General features: G+C 40.7%; 1 protein-coding gene across 2 annotated transcripts in view; it reads left to right on the top strand.

The window, feature by feature from the left end:
• KIT (KIT proto-oncogene, receptor tyrosine kinase) overlaps positions 1-15,024 on the top strand; it is a 94,714-nt gene extending 79,690 nt beyond the window's left edge. For both annotated transcript variants that reach the window (XM_084856749.1, XM_084856748.1), the window contains exons 14-21: positions 1,074-1,215; positions 2,592-2,680; positions 2,999-3,126; positions 4,356-4,478; positions 7,411-7,522; positions 7,649-7,748; positions 9,710-9,815; positions 11,662-15,024. In XM_084856749.1, coding sequence (XP_084712875.1) covers positions 1,074-1,215; positions 2,592-2,680; positions 2,999-3,126; positions 4,356-4,478; positions 7,411-7,522; positions 7,649-7,748; positions 9,710-9,815; positions 11,662-11,790 — 929 coding nt within the window. In that variant the 3' untranslated portion in view covers positions 11,791-15,024. The remainder of the gene's footprint in view (positions 1-1,073; positions 1,216-2,591; positions 2,681-2,998; positions 3,127-4,355; positions 4,479-7,410; positions 7,523-7,648; positions 7,749-9,709; positions 9,816-11,661) is intronic.
• The last annotated feature ends 1,461 nt before the right edge of the window (positions 15,025-16,485 follow it).

Here is a 16,485-nt window from a genome sequence, read left to right as displayed (position 1 = left end):
GGTTTACAGAAGTACCAAAACAGTTCAGTTAAAAAAAAAAACCTACTGGAGCAGGGGGAGAGAGCAACCAAAACAGTGGCATTTGTGAGGAGATGGAAAATGTGAGAGGAAAGTCAAAAGAATGGAGTATCCCCCAAGAAGGCATGGCTGCCTACCTGGAAAACTGCACAGGTGCATTCCACGCTGCAATATTTTGTTACATATCCCAATTGTAATACTGATTAAGCAGTCCATGCCTCCTTGCCCCAGATGGTCTGAAGCTCTTGTTATAAAACCTCCTCCTTGACATAAAAAACAAGTATATATTTTGCTATCATAAAAACTCTACTTACTGAACTGTGTGTATGTTGGGGGGGACTATCCAGATTAAGTACTACTGCAGAATCCGATAACTGAAATCCTAGATGGTGTTATTAGTTATTCAGAAGACTCAGAGGCAGCCAGGCATTCAGAAAACACATCTTTGATATAAAAACATTCATACCATCAGGAACTTTGATTCTCCCTCCAAATTTCAATTTTAATAGTTTAAAAAGTCTGGAACATCCAGCTTTCTATCAGTAGGCTGTTCTGTTTGAATAGTTTTTTTCTATTATGCTGAAGACTATAATATTTTATATCATTTCCAAAACATTACTGTAAGGCCGAGAAGTCCTACTGTAAACAGGAGTGAATCAAAGGGATTAATGTTGGAAGCTTACATTTGGAACAGATAACTTCCTCCAGGAAGGGCTCCAAAATGAAACAGATGTGTCTGGTTTGCACCATTATCACAAGACTTATTTAATTCGTGTGTGTGTGTGTGTGTGTGTGTGTGTGTTTAACACTGCAGTACTATTGATGTGTGGAAATAATTAATTGGGAATGACATCATTTTAATTGGAAATGAGGCCCAGCTTCTGAATAGAAACACGGCTGATGTAATTTCACCCTGACTTTTCAAGCTGAAACACTACCCTGTAGTGTGATTTGAAATGGCTCATTTTTGTACATGTAGCCAAATAATCATTTTTTTATGTGTGAGCCAGAACGCGAGACTCACCCACTGCTTCGTACTTCCTCTGCATCTGCAGGTCCTACTCTGGTCATCACGGAGTATTGCTGCTATGGGGACCTTTTGAATTTTCTGAGGAGGAAACGTGATTCCTTTATTTGCCCAAAGCATGAAGAAACCGCTGTTTACAAGAATCTTCTCCATCAAAAGCAACACATGTAGTAAGGACGTGGTGCCAATATTTGCAGTCATTGCCAGGAAATCACAGGGCATCTTTTGTGGGGGGGGGGGGGTTGCTTTTTACAGTTTTGTACCCATTTTGTGAGGCGGGGGTGGGGAACTTTTTCTCCATCACATTCTTATTTCACTATTCCTCTGAGGAGTTTAGGGTGGTGTACATAACAACTATTCTGTTTTACCTTCACAGCTATCTTGTGAGGTATGCTGAGCTGAAAGGTGGGCTGTTGCCCAAGGCCACCCAGTTAAGCACTATTCTGTGCAGGGATATAAATCCTCTACTTCATGGTTGAAGTCTAGCACACCTATCTACCACGCTGCTCTGACTTTCTTTTAAGAGAGAGCTCAAGTTATTCCATACTGGCCTTTGACTGGGTCTTTAACATTGCTGTTAAGATTTAATTTCTATCCTCAGGCTAATTTAATTAGCACTACTCTGTTAACACTACTCTGTTAAGAGTTAACAGCACATCTACTGGGAAGCAAGTCCCATGAAATTTAATGGAACCTACTCCCAGGTAACTGTGTATAGGACTTTAGTCTTAGATTAGGTCTTTGTATGAAAACACCACTTAAATTGAGCCAGGCTACAGGTCTGAAGAACTGTAAATCCTGATTGATGGCAGGTGTACCGTGAACACAAATGAAAAGACAGGTGTGGTAACTGGAATATAAAACTGGCGTTAGCTCAGGAGTAATTCCAATAGATGTCACCTAAGGTCCCGTCATTAGAACTTCCAGAAATCAAACCTAGGCACTCGCAATCACTGAGCTATCTACCCTCTGCAACAATCTTAGTGTTCATTAAATGAATTTCTTCACATTCTGTAGAGACATCTGTTTCGTTTTTTTAAAAAATTAAAATTATTTAGTATTCGGAGACCAGTGATATAGTGGAAACAGGGCTCTCAGGGTCAAAGCGGCAGAACTTTTTGATTAACAGGGATGATGGAGTCATCTGCCACCCCCTCAGATGGCCCACTGAGCTTAGCTGCAATCTCCCCAACAACAATCTCTTGCTGTGAGCAATAACTGTTGCAGTGCAAAGTATTTTGGGGTGGCTTGGTCTTGAGTGGACAATTAAGACCCATTAGCTTTTTGAAAGACCTGCTCCTGGTGGAGATGAAAACTGTGAGAATTGTTCTTTTTATATGGATCCACGCAACTGCCTGCATTTTTGGACTCTCTTTTGAGGTATAGTTATGGGGACTGTCATGATCAGCACCTGGACTTCAAAATCACCACTATTGGAGACTTCCTTTCTTTCCAGGAGCCTCCTTTGCAACAGTCAGTTTTCGTTTGTGTTGCAAAGGTGACCTATACATTAGGTAACCTCATATTTCCTCTGCTTTCTATGCAGTGATGCCACCAATGAATATATGGACATGAAACCAGGGGTTTCTCAGGTCATCCATGCCAAAGCCACTAGCAGAAGTCCAGGGAGATCAGGTAAGTTGGCAGGAAGGAAAGATTTCTGCTTTGAAATTATCCATACCTATCAAAACATGTCCAATTAAAAAAACTAATTCAGCATTAATAGAATGTTAACAATCTACATTGAAGCTGAAAATGATTTTGCAATTTTCCATTGGGTGGGCACGTTTAGATAGGATGTTGAGAATTACTTCATGTCTTGATAGCAAATTATGTGTTTGAGTAGCATTTCTGTGTTAATTCAGTGCTATGCTCTGTTAATAGAAAGCCTGCGATCTTTCCAAGCGGCCATAATTAATCCATTTATGTATTGTTCCCCCATGTGTTGCTTAGGATCATTTGCTAATCAGGATGTCACCGTTGCCATCTTAGAAGATGATGAACTGGCTCTGGATATTGAAGACCTATTAAGTTTTTCTTATCAAGTGGCAAAAGGGATGAGCTTCCTTTCCTCTAAAAACGTATGTCGGAAACTCGGGGAAATAATGATTCCTTTATGTAGACTCATCGTAGAGTGACATTAAATGGGGCATATTTTCACTGTTGAGTCTTTTAGAGGAGGGAATGCCTACTGCTGTCCTGTGGGCTGCATTCAGCCTTCTGCTCTTATTTCTTAACACACCTGCCTATGTCAGATTAGGAGTTTATGGCACCAATTCTTAACCATTAGGTGCACTTCCCATTGGGAAATAAGAGGTGGTAACAGATGGGCAGGGAACCAGCCAAGGCAAAGAGTCAGATTCTTCCCCATCCAGGCTGCTCGAGGAGAAAGGAAGTTCTGACGTCATCATGGCTTGGGAGGGTCCTCTGGCCCCCAACAGCTTGGTCAGGGAGAGTCTAGTCCTGCAAGCTAACAAAATTGGCCATCGTTATTATGAAGCAACCATTTTAAATTGAGTTGATACTGTTGGCACCTGTAGACACTGATATGTACAGTCAGCATTTTTATACAACTTAAAAAAATATTTCCTTTGCCTAACTTTATCCACTTCATATAGAACGTTTGGACTCAACTATGCAGTAGAACCACCCACGACTTTGGGTGGGGGAGACCCTTCTCTGGGTTGTTTGGTCATGAGGGGCAAGATAATTAAGTGCCAAAAATTTCAATAAAAACATTCAAGTCCTGAAGACATTACTTGGAAGCATATTCCATTGGTTCTGTGGAACTCTCTTCCAAGTGAACATGCCATGAATCGCATTCTGAGCTGGTAGATGGACAGGGAAGGAAAACAACGCCCTTCTACAGCCTCCCCCAACCTGCTGTCCGCCACATGTTTCGAACTTCAACTACCATCAGCCCCAGCCAGCATGATGAATAGTCAGGAATCCTGGGAGTTGTAATCCAAAACATCTGGAGAGCACCAGGGTGGGGGAAGCAGCCCTGCTGCCATCTTAGTAGAACTGACTCAGAATAGAGACTGACACAAGGTAAAGCAAAGTGAGCTTACTAACCATAGGACCCTTCTTTTAGCTATCCTGGCACAATCCACTCTGTATGCATTAGGATCCTGGTTCTGTAATCCTCAAAAAGTCATTCTGCTATATCGATTGGACTTGGACAAGTATATTAAGACTAGGTTACCCTTAGGTGATAGATCAGCAGTTCTGCACAGTAGTAGTGTAGCTAAGCCATCATTTTTGTTTACTTATGTTGCATATATGTTTTATTTTCATTCAACCCTTTCAGTGCATTCATAGAGACCTGGCAGCAAGGAACATCTTACTAACTCATGGTCGGATAACAAAAATCTGTGACTTTGGCCTTGCGAGAGATATCCGGAATGATTCAAATTATGTGGTGAAGGGAAATGTGAGTATGCTTTGGATGCAAGCTACAACTCTATGAAGTGTATCGTAGAACTCCACTGGATTCGTAATGCTGGAGGTCACACTAGTAACCTTCTAGGCACCAAATAATTTCTGCCTAGAAGTCACAACTTCGAACAGGAATGGAGGTGGGCAGTGAGAAGAGATTGGGCTCCAATCAGAAAGTAAGAAGAAGCTCCTTTCTGCCATCAGTTAGTTCACTGCAAATGACCTCCCCTCAAACAAACTTCCTCTCGGCCAAATCTCTTTGTTAAGCCTGTAATCTCTTCCTCTGTACCTGGGGTGCAGTCAGAATGATCTCCTGGGATAATGAGGATCTGGCTCATCCAAGGCTCGAGCAAAGAAGACTGCCTCCCTTCCTCTTCTGTCAGTTTTTACCGCAAAGAAGACTGCCTCCCTTCCTCTTCTGTCAGTTTTTACCGCCACTGCATGTCCCTGCAAAATTCAGTGTGGGATGCAGGCAGTTGAGAGGAATGAAGGAATATGAGCAGCGCATGCAAGCAAACTAGCGACTGAAAACCCCTTAATAACAGAAAAACTAAAGTGAGAGACCAGATTTAATTTCTATCCTCAGGCTAATTATCTGCAGCAAGGCTTCTTTTTTTCCTTTTTTTAAAGTGTGGGACAACAGCTTGCAGGTGGGCAGTAAGTAATTGCATTCCATTTGTCTAGATTAGGGAGTTTCAGTGTCCTCAGTTGCCTAATGTTTCATGGTGTGAAAGAGTTAGAAGCGAGGGGCCAGCTACAGCTGCTATGAACTGGGAACAGAAGATGTCCCTTACTTGTGTCTGGCATAATCTCAGAGCAGATGCTAAGAGAACCCTGATTGCTCTGGAAAGCAACAGCAGCCAGCAACTCCCTCAGTCTGTAGCAAGAATGATTTGATCATCCTTGGGTGATCAAAGATACAATGGCTTTAAAATGTATCATTCTGATTCAAGGCTTTTGCTTCTTGTAATTAGATGAGGCAGAAATGCAGGTTGTTTTCCTTAACTGAAACAGTGAGTTCTTGTTGTACGGTACAGTGGTAGCTGTTTGATAAAATGGATTATGTGATCCTTTGAAGTAAGATTGTACTATAGACACCCAAAACCAACTAAAAGGGTCACCACGTAGTTACAGAAAATGAACAGTATAGTAGTGATATGAGAACTAGAAACTTAAAACTGGTCATTTAGTAACTATACAGGCCACAGTATCATTAGCAGCACAGAGACTGAAGCCAGAGGAAGCTCCATGGAGCTACGTTAGGGAAGCCCAAAGGAGAACCTACTGGGACATTTGACTTACTTTCTTTGAACAGGAAACTCCATGCTATATCACAGACTGTTTTTGACAAGTCTCTTCAGTTTTAAAAATGGGTTGCCATATGGCACTGGGCACTGCTGTTCAAGAAAGACAAACCCAACCCCCAAACATATAAAACTTGCTGCACAGTTCTTTGGAAACTGGTGTCAGTTTGCTTTGATTTTTTGTGGTTTGTCACAGCATAGTATGACTAACTTCATAGTATGACTAACTTTCTATAGATATTACTAAATTATTTTGGCTATCAGGGTTGCCAGATGTTTTAACCGAGTTTAGTTGCTCTGCAGCTAAATGCAAAAGATGTCATTACCTTAGTAATTCGAGAATTTTTACCAGACATCAGATGAACCATTTTTGCAGGAACAGGCCAGAGAGGAATTTCTTCCCCAAATAGGCTCTAAAAGTTTCTAAAATAAGGGCAGAACAGTAAATAGTGTGGAAAATTTTCATTCACTTCCATCTAAGGGTGTTTCCAGACAGAGGGCTCCTTGAGCTACCAATCAAAAGGTATTGTACAGCTATTCCATCTTTTCCTCAATTATTTGGGAGGTGGGGGGGCAGGGTAAGGGAAAAGATGGAAGAAGAGGTGGGAAAGCATGGGATGGCAACAAATGGCCAGCAACATCATTTGGATTTCACCCCCACTCCCAAATTCCATGAACAAGGCAAGGTACTTCTTGCACAATAAAAGTCTTGCCTAGAAGCACGCTAAGATACCCAGATAAAGTTCATAAAGGGCTTTGAAATAACACCCCTTCCAGTGCCTTAGTGTGGTATCATATGGAAATGAATACCAATCTCTATACCTCCTGGCACTCGGATAGAAATCACTTTCTCAGTGGGCTGTATAATAATTAGAGCTGTGAGACTTAATTGGTAGATTCACCAACAAAAGCTTCAGTTGATAAATCAGTGAAGACCAATTTTAATTGGTGGGGCATCAAGTTAAGAGCCCACAGTGAGTATTATTTATTTATTTAGAAGTTTTATACCCCGCCTTTTCATTGAACCGTCCTCAAGGCGGCGTACAGTAGATTGCAACAATACACAGACACACTCCCAGCACTACAGCTCTTACTCCCCTGCTCATTTGATGGGGCCAAACAGTGCTCCGCTTCTACTGTGCAGTCCCAGCAGCAGAGTGTTATTCCTGGCCGGGGGGAGCAGCGGGTAGCAAAGCCCCCTGCTCTTCCTTCAACCAGTGGATGGGGCTAGGTTGGTCTTCTCCTTGGTGTTCTTCCTGGGAGGCATGGGGTACCACCTCCCAGTGTTCCTCGGTCCCTTGCTCAATGGATAGAGCCAGAGAGCAATTTTGGTTCTTGTGTGTTACTGTAATACAGAGTGGAAAAGGAAGTATTAATTATGGTCATTCCTTCTAACAAGGGATGGTAGCTCTTGTTTATTCCATTGTAAGTGACCTTTCAGTTTCTTCATGTTGGTAATCTACAAATTAATTCAAATATCATCCATTAACTAATGATTTAATAAATCAAAGGCAGATGGTTAATCTAAAATTATTTAATCTGTTGATAGCTCTACAAATAATTGGCACATTTCACATTTTATTTCCTGCTAATTTTTCATCTTCCCTTCTTTTGTCTGCAAAGGCGCGACTTCCTGTGAAGTGGATGGCACCTGAAAGTATTTTTGAATGTGTGTACACATTTGAGAGCGATGTCTGGTCATATGGAATTTTGCTTTGGGAACTCTTTTCTCTAGGTAAATTGCATTTAACTATCAAGTCTGCACTTTGTACAAATCAGCAAGATTATTACTTGGATCTTATCTTTCTCTCATTTTAAAAACGTGATATGATATATTAAAAGGCCACTTCTGTGTTAACAGGAAGCAGTCCTTATCCTGGAATGCCTGTGGATTCCAAGTTCTATAAAAGGATTAAGGAAGGATACAGAATGTTTAGCCCAGAATTTGCACCTGCTGAAATGTGAGAGAACAAACTTAGAACAGTTTTGAAATGAAAAATAACAAATGTCAAGATTTTGATCTAAATAACGTTTTGGTTTTGCAGTGTGTGTGTTTTTTCCTTTCCAAAGTTGTAATAGTGGCATAAGCCTTAATTGTTTACTGAATATTCACTTGATCCCCTAACACTGCCTTACAGCTGGTCCTAAGGTAATTTGCCTGCAAGTAAGCCCCAGTGAAATCTGTGAGGTTGATGTCCCAAGTACATACATGTAAGATTCCGGTGTTATTTTCTTTAATAATTTGTACTCACAGTTGTGTGCACTCTGTTGTTTTTTTTTTAAAGCAAGAAACCCCTGACAAACAAAATCAACCAACAAGGTGAACCAAACCCTGAAACAAGAAAGTCTGCCTTTGGCAATCCAAGTGAATCATGTAAATTAAACACATAACATATGCACAATGGTCCTGCTAGCCCAGAATTGACTGGCAGTGGCTCCCCAAGGTCTGGGGTGGAGGTCTTTCCTAGCCTTCTTCATGAGATCCTTTTAACTGAAGATGTCTTGGATATTTTACATGCTCTAGCACTGAGATGTGGCCCCTTCCCACATCTACATGTATTTGCTTATTCTGCACAAATCAGCTTTGGCTGATATTGGAGAGGTGGAATTACTTGGGCGTGGCACTTAAGCCTCACCTTCACTCCATTCCAGCCAGTAGACAGCCAGTAGGCTCCTGATCAACTTTTGAAATTTCAGCAGGCACTGCCCACAAACTTTCAAGCCTGTCTTGAAACTTGTATCTAGCGCCAGAGTTGGAGCTGGTGCAGTGTGATCACAGAAGTATGGAATATGCACACCTGTTCTTGCATTAAATGAATTATAATAATGAATAAAGGGCAATTTTAGATTTCAAAGCTAGCCTGTTCCAGTTTAATCCTTGATTGATTGATGTAGATAACTAGCAGGCCAGCCTTCCTCAACATGTACCCTCCAGTTGTTTTGGACTACAACCCCCATCAGCCCTAGCCAGGTGTGGCTAATGGTCTATGGTGAGGGGAGTTTGGGATGATGGGAGTTGTAGTCCAAAATACCTGGAAGGCACGAGGTTTGGGGGATGTTGTAGTAGGCCATGACACTCAACTGATCTTGATAATTGGGTCTCCAAGATGTTCTCATAGGTCCTATTTTTTATTTTCCACCAACAGTGTACTAGGCTCTGTATAAACAGATGGGCACAGTCTCTGCCCATCTAGTGTGCCAGATAAAGCAATGAGGATTGGAATAAAGCAATAGCAGGCAGACTGAGAGCAGAAAAATTGAGCAATGACATTCTTCAAGAGTTATATAGAGGGTAAAAAAAATGTTCCAGAAATGGAATTTCCCTTTATGACAAAGACAGACTAGCTCATAACACCTGGAGAATTGATTGTGAGAATTGATTGCAGTGGCTGCTATCTAGCAAAACTTCGTGTGCACTCCGTTAAGAATTGTGGGCCCAGTTGAAGGTGTCTTTGACTGAACAAGCAAACTGTGCCTTGGTTTAAAATTGTTTGCCTGTTCAGCCATGTCAGCAGCTATAGTAGAAACTTAAAAGAAACCTCTGGCTGTATTTACGGCTCTCCCGTGTGAGTACAGACACCCTTAAAACAATCATAATATGCAGCATTCATAGAGCACTTTGGGGGATTCCAGATGCATGTTCTCGATAACAGTCTGTATTATCCCCATATTGCAGATGTGGAGCTGCTGCTGAGAATTAACCATCATGTAGTGAGTTCATGGCAAAAGCAAGATTTGAATAGGGGACGTTAGCCACTCCACTGCCTCAGCTTTTCTTTTTATTAACCAGCAAACTAGTGGTTTCTTTTAAAAAACAAACAGAATGCAGTAAAATAGCATGCAATTGATTTTTCAAATGTTTATGATTAATATTTTATCTGCTGCCAAAATCTCAATTGATAAATTCTAACCGTATCTGCAGGTATGAGATAATGAGGAGCTGCTGGGATGCTGATCCTGTAAAGAGGCCAACCTTTAAGCAAATTGTACAACTGATTGAACAGCAGATTTCAGATACCACAAACCATGTAAGCATTGAACCTTTCAGCTTGGCTTCCTGATGGAGACAACTGCTGAGTGTCCTGTTTAATGTAGCTAAGCACTGTAAATGTTTCCTTTCTAATTTCATCTTTACACACCTTTCTTGGCTCTGTGAAGGTTTTTAATGAAGGAAGTAATCTGTAAACACTGTTCCTGCATACCTTCAACCCATTTCCGTAGATCTTGCTGCAGTCAACACTTAGTGAATTGTGGCCCCAAATTGGCAGCTTTTCTGAAAACAGTGTAAGCAATCATAATAGTACGCAGCTGATCATCCATTTGCTAGGAAATCAGGGAAGGGATGAAAGGGGATGAGAACAGCCAAAGTGGCTTAATGAGATTAGAGGTGACCATCCCAGAGTGATCCTATGTGTTAGATGGCATGGAAGCACTCCCAACATAACAGTATTTTTTTAATTTTATGGAAGTTACATTGGGAATCCTTATTAATCAAAAGGCAGGGTAGAAATCAAATAAAAATTCTGGACTGAAATGGTGATCTGAGAAGCAAAAAGCAAATTGCTGGTGTCCAGTGACTTTTCGTATGCATTTTGGCAAAGTTCAAAGGTTACTAAAAATGTAAACAGTGTTTGGGGATCAGTGTTAGTTTCTAAGTCTATTATTAAGTATAAGCTCCATACAAATTTAAAAGACAAAATCTCCTGTTTTAGCATTGATTCACAGAATCATTTTTGAGGTACAGAAGTCACCAAAGGTGACATTTGCCTTCTATGTTTGTATTGCGAATGATTTTATAGAAGTGTTCCAACATGGTAATTTTCAACATCCAACAAAATATTAGACCTCTTTGTGTGCGCTACAGTGTGAAAGGATCTCTGTACATACACTCACCAAAAGGTTGGTGTTATCAGCTTTGATATCTCCAATCACTTTTTGGGAGCAAAGACAGAAAGGGGGCTTGTATTCAGTCCTTGCACTCCTGTAAGCTGGTGATCAGCATGCTAGCCATCTGATACAGGTGGACCTGATCCAGCAGAAATCACTGAGCATACAGCCCTGGGTACTGGAGGGGGGCCTTTACTCTTTACTGCACTTTTTTTTACATGTAGGCATCCACCAAGTCGATCCTATGCCAATTTACATGGGATTAAGCCTTTCTGAACTCAAAGGGACTTCTGAGTAGACATAGGATTGTGCTGTCCAAACATTCTCCAGGACATGGTAAACTTCAGTCTTACCAACCAAAGGATGTGTTAACTAGAGTTGAAAGCTGTGGACAGAACTCAGACTTGTTCATTTTTTATTCTTTTCCAGTCCATAAAAGTTTATGCTATAATCAATTTATTAGGGTTGGATCCAGGATCTGCCTCCCTCAAAAAGAAGGTACTTTCATCAAGAGGAAGGGCTCTTGTCCTGGAAGGTCCCTCCACCTGATTTTTGGGGATCCCCCCTTCCCCACACATCACAACTCATCCCATTCAGCAGGGTTTCCTGACTCTGTGTAGCATTTTCAGGGTACTGGCAGGGCTGCTATGGGAAGGAGGGAGGGAGGAAGTCCACTTCCGCCAGTACAATTGATCCAGCATTAATCTGGATCCAACCCATGGTCTTTAAGCTGCCACAAGACTGTTGGTTGTTTTTGCTGCAACAGATTAACACATCTAAGCATGCACAAACACACACACACGGGGGGGGGGGGGAGAGAGCTTGTTAAGAATTAATTGTGGCATGAGCTTTTGTAATCAAGAGCCTACTTGATCAAATGGTTGAAGCACAAACTAGTGTATTAACTTCCCTGGGATAAATAGAAAGGAATTGATAGGTGGTTTGGCAGCACGTTCAGTCATTCAGTACTTCTTACATCTTTTCCAGATTTACTCAAATGTTACTCAAAGTGGCATTTGCAGTCAAGGAAATGCTACAGATCACTCTGTGAGAATTAACTCCGTGGGCAGCAGTGCTTCATCTACCCAGCCCCTACTCACACATGAAGATGCTTAACAACAGACTCGGCCAGCCTTGATGGAGAATCTACTGTTGTTTTGACTACTGGTTATTTTCATTTTATTCAGTACTACACCAAGGATAGTAGGAATACTGCAGTAGTTTTCTCGCTCTTAAAAAAATCACGTACTGTTAGAAGCAAAAGTAGATTGCCCATCACAGTTACAACATTGTTACACTCTTTGCTAGAATCTGTGTATAGTTGCTGTGTTATATGCATTTGGTAGTGTAGAAGAAGATTTGGGAGTGGGAAAGAACATTTAAAAAATTGCGTATGGAATCCTTTTAAAAAACCCACCAAATATTGAGAGCTCTGTCTCTAGAAAGTTGATGTTCATGTTTGGAAACTAATAAATGCAAATATCTAAGCCAATTTCAATTACTTCCCAAACTTTGAAATGTTAGAAATGCAAACAAAAAGTGACATTCCAAATCCAAGCACAGAAGGTACACTTTGCTGGAAGGATACAGAAGGACACTGAATAGTAGCTCAGCATGAGCAACAGAAGTTATAGGCCATCTTCTAGGACAAGGATAGGGAAACTGTGACCCTCCAGATGTTTTGGGGCCAGCTCCCATCAGCGCTAGACAGCATGGCCAAAGATGATGGAATTTGTAGTCTGGCAACATCTGGAGGGCCACAGGTTCCCCACCCCTGCTCTAGGGGATTGGAGATGGTGGCAGTTCCCATCTTGCCAACCTCTTAGTTCTTGTTCCTGCATCTTCCATTCTAGTCTGAACATATCTAAAGGGGTGGGGTGTGGGTAAACAAAAGACAATTTCCATGCTTCCTTTTTTGTAGGCATAGATTTGTATTCGTACACACACAGCAGTATTTTGTATTGTGGCAACGGCTGCCCAGTGTTTTAAAAAGAACTTCTCCCATTACCCACATTGGAAGACAAATCTGTGCATCCATTTCCCACAGCATGTATTGGGAAGAAAACGTACACTTCTGGATGGCCATTTACAAATTAACAAAATGGTTGCATCCCTGAGTATAAGAAAATACAACATCTAATTAGCTTCCAGGTTTGGTGAAATATATATGTCTATTTGTATTTCAAAACAGACAATCGTGTGTTCTTTATATAGCTCTTGTAGTTTGATCAAAGAGTAGACATGTACCTCCTAAAGGAGAGAGATTAATTTTTCACACATTCTTTGTGTATGTAAAACAGTTAAATAGTTTTCTTATTCTCCCCAAAGCATCACTTGGGTGTATTTTCCTACACCTGTTAATGTTTACTACAGAAATAGCCTGCATAATCACATCCTGGGAAGGGCTTATTCCTCTGTAATGTTGTGTGTGGGATGGCAACATTTATAAGAAAAGTAACTTACTTGAGATTTGTGAATTTTCATGTTAGAGTGAAATGGAGTATAGTAGGCAGGTGGATTTAGGAATGATCTATCTATATTTCCATTGGTTGCAAAAGACATCCTTACTGGTTCTGACCACCAAAAAATGCTTAAAAGTGTAAAGACCCTTTGGTTTTCTAAAAAGTCCTGTTTTCCACAAATCCACAAAAATCTAGGAAAAAAGCATTTAGGTGTTAGACCAGTTCTGAAGTACCTACTTAATTACAGTACATCAGCCTTTCAGCACCTTGTTATACACCCTTAATATACCAGCCTTTCTTGTTGGGTTTACATTTTCTTGTTTTGTTCTTGTTCAAAGTAACGAGTTGCTCAGATGCATTATTATTAAGTAACTATTTGCCCACATGCAAATTAATTAAAAATGCACTGTTGGAGTCCTCCTCAAGTTACACTGAATACCACTAGCTTTTGCTGTATATCTGATCTATAGTTATGTTTTCTTCCATGTTACGTGGGCTTATAGTTACAATAATTTGTTAGCTGGTCTTTAAAAAATAGACACTTGCACTGGAGTTATTTACGTTGTTGCACCTTTCCAAAGTTTGCCAGGGTTTGTGGGGAGAATGGCTTGATCCAAGCTCCACATATGCAGTGGCTTCCCATTCTCTTCTGTGAAGGGAAATGCTCCATACGTGCTCCAGATTTTCTCATTGCACATGCAGGTGATCTCCCTCTTCTGAGAATGGGGAAGCCTCTGCATACCCAGAGCATTGTATATACATCAAAATCCTGCATGTGAGCTAGAGCCACTGGACAGTGGTCACTCGATGGCCCTGTTTTCACCTTCAGTTTATCCAGTATGTAGCATATAACAAAAACATAGAGGGGGGAATAAGATTGTGTGGTCCTGGACCTCCATGCATTCAGCAGAAGGTGTGAAAGGGGCTCTATGTATATACAGCTCTTCTTGTGCAGACTGTACACATGCAGTTGAGAACCCTGAACAGTTAGGGTTCCCAGTTGTGTAGAAGAGCTTATGTGCATGCAGCTGTATACACACTGAGCCACTTCACACCTTCCACTGAATTCACAGTATGGAGCAGGAGATGGAGGGGGGACCAATCCCTCTACCCACTCCACACATTCAGTATATGCATGCACTGAAGGTGAGGGCTTGTATCATACATTACCCTCTCCCTCCACTTCTTAGGGCCAAATGACACATTACACTAATCACATAGCTGAGACTTTTCTTACTTTTTATTCTTGTGTAAGTGCGCACAGCTTCAATTCAGATCAGGACCATGACGCTCCTGGGGGGTGGGTTTAAACCTTCCCCCCAGTTTTTCCCTGAATCTCCTCCCCCCCATTTTCCATGGGAAAATGGGAGGGGTAACCCTTCCCTCACAGAGTGGCGTGGTCCAAATCTGAATCAGAGCCATGCATACCTACACAAGAGTAAAAAGTAATGCAAGACTCAGTTACATTTTACACAATTAGCACGATGTGTAGTTTGGCTACAAGTCTGATAATTTCAAAAAACTTTTTGGCTTCCATAGCTGCTGTAGGCAAACTCATAATAATTGTAGAGACTGCGGTACTTCATTGGCACTTGGATGGAAGATTTTTTTTCCTTTAATATTCTCAAAAGTTATATTTTTATAATTTTGTTTTTGTTGAGAACATAGTTATGCAGCAGCTTTGTTTTATTCAAATTGTTTCATGTAAATGCTGAAATGTAGCAATAATGTCTTCTCAAATCCTTTAGGTTCTTGAGTCTTAAAAATATTTTTATATAAATATATACATATATATATATATATGCACAGCGACTGTATGTATAAATATGTGAATGTTTGAAAGATGTATTGTTGAAGAGTTTAAATAAAAGTGTAAATAATATACATTAATTAATTTGTAGATCTTGCTATGATGTACTTTACTAGGAGCATATTTGATAAAATCAAAGTCTTAAGTCATATATTCCCTGGGAACAGCACTCAGTTGGTGTGGTAGGACAACATCATAAGCAACATGCCCTCCATCACTCAGATAACATCAACTTTGAACAGAGAGCTCCTTGTGACTTAACCATTTTTGTAGAGCACCCTGTCCCAACATAAATAGGATTGCCATGTTAAATGTCAGTTGTATGAAAGTCAGTTGCTTAATCACAGCCACCACCTGATGTATCTTGGACCACAGATGTCTTCTGCCTTTTCCCTTCACAGAGATAAACACATGACTCTTAAACCTAGTCTTCCAGCTCCTTAAAGATCTTGCACAATCTCACCCAAGTTAAACCCTTTGAAGTCCCATTAATTCCAATAGGATAAATGTCAATACATGCGTAACTGTCACATTGTAAATCATGGGTTCTAATTGTGCTTAACTTTGTCCAGATCATGCCCATAGTCTGGTTAAATGAAAACATTACTAATTCAAAGGCTGAATGGGACAGCAGAAAGTGAAATTATAAAGCAATTTTTTGGTTAACAGTGGGCGGGTTTCATGTTGGTGGGACTCATTGACTTGGTTCACACATAACACTAACCCATGCATGGTTTATTTAACCCATGGGTTGTAGAATTCAGGGTTGTCATGATGTGTGAACACAGCTGTGTAAACAAACCATGAACAACCCAGAAAGAGAACCCATGGTTTGTTGGTAGGCTGTGAACTCTAGGTTGTTTAAATTATGGGTTGTTGTTACACGTGAACCCAGAACTGTGGGCTGCTCATGTGTTGTTTCACCAGGCTAGAGTCGGCAGGCAAGAGTGATTAAACAAATCAGTCTCTGTACATGCCACTACTACAGCACTGCAAAGACAGGGAGGGAGTGGACGAAGAAGGAGAGAAACAAACCTAGGGATTAAGAAAATAAACTGAAGACAAAGAACCAAACCCTGGGTAATGCATTATGGGTTAGTGTTATGTGCAAACCAGGTCAATATCTTTGAGGATCTGGTATACAAAGATTTTTATTCTGATACTGTTCATTAAATGTATGGGTATGGCAAAACTATTATCGTACACATATACAGGCATTGGAGAATGTGTGAACACATAAGGTTGGGGGTAGGGAGATATTATTGGAAAAGAAAAATGTCAAGTAATGGCCTTGTTTAAATGAACTAGCTGCAGTGAGACTTGAGCTTGCATGCTCCCCCCCCCCCTTTTCACATGCCAGAGGAAGATACTAGAGAGGTTTTTGCTTCTGATTTTAAACCACAGTTGCCAATTACATCCAAACTCAGGGAACTATGGTTTGTTTAAACTCTAGGTATCAAAGAAACCAGGATCTGAAACCACAAATTGATCCTGGTTTGTTCTTGCTTACATGTTTAAACAACTCTTGGAAACAGGTTT

This window comes from Heloderma suspectum, chromosome 5 (assembly GCF_057233095.1).
Source record: "Heloderma suspectum isolate Gila_16-S chromosome 5, 16-S_ref, whole genome shotgun sequence".
Lineage (NCBI taxonomy): Eukaryota > Metazoa > Chordata > Lepidosauria > Squamata > Helodermatidae > Heloderma > Heloderma suspectum.
The sequence above is the reverse complement of the archived record's forward strand: the minus strand, read 5'-3'. Positions and strand labels throughout refer to the sequence as shown.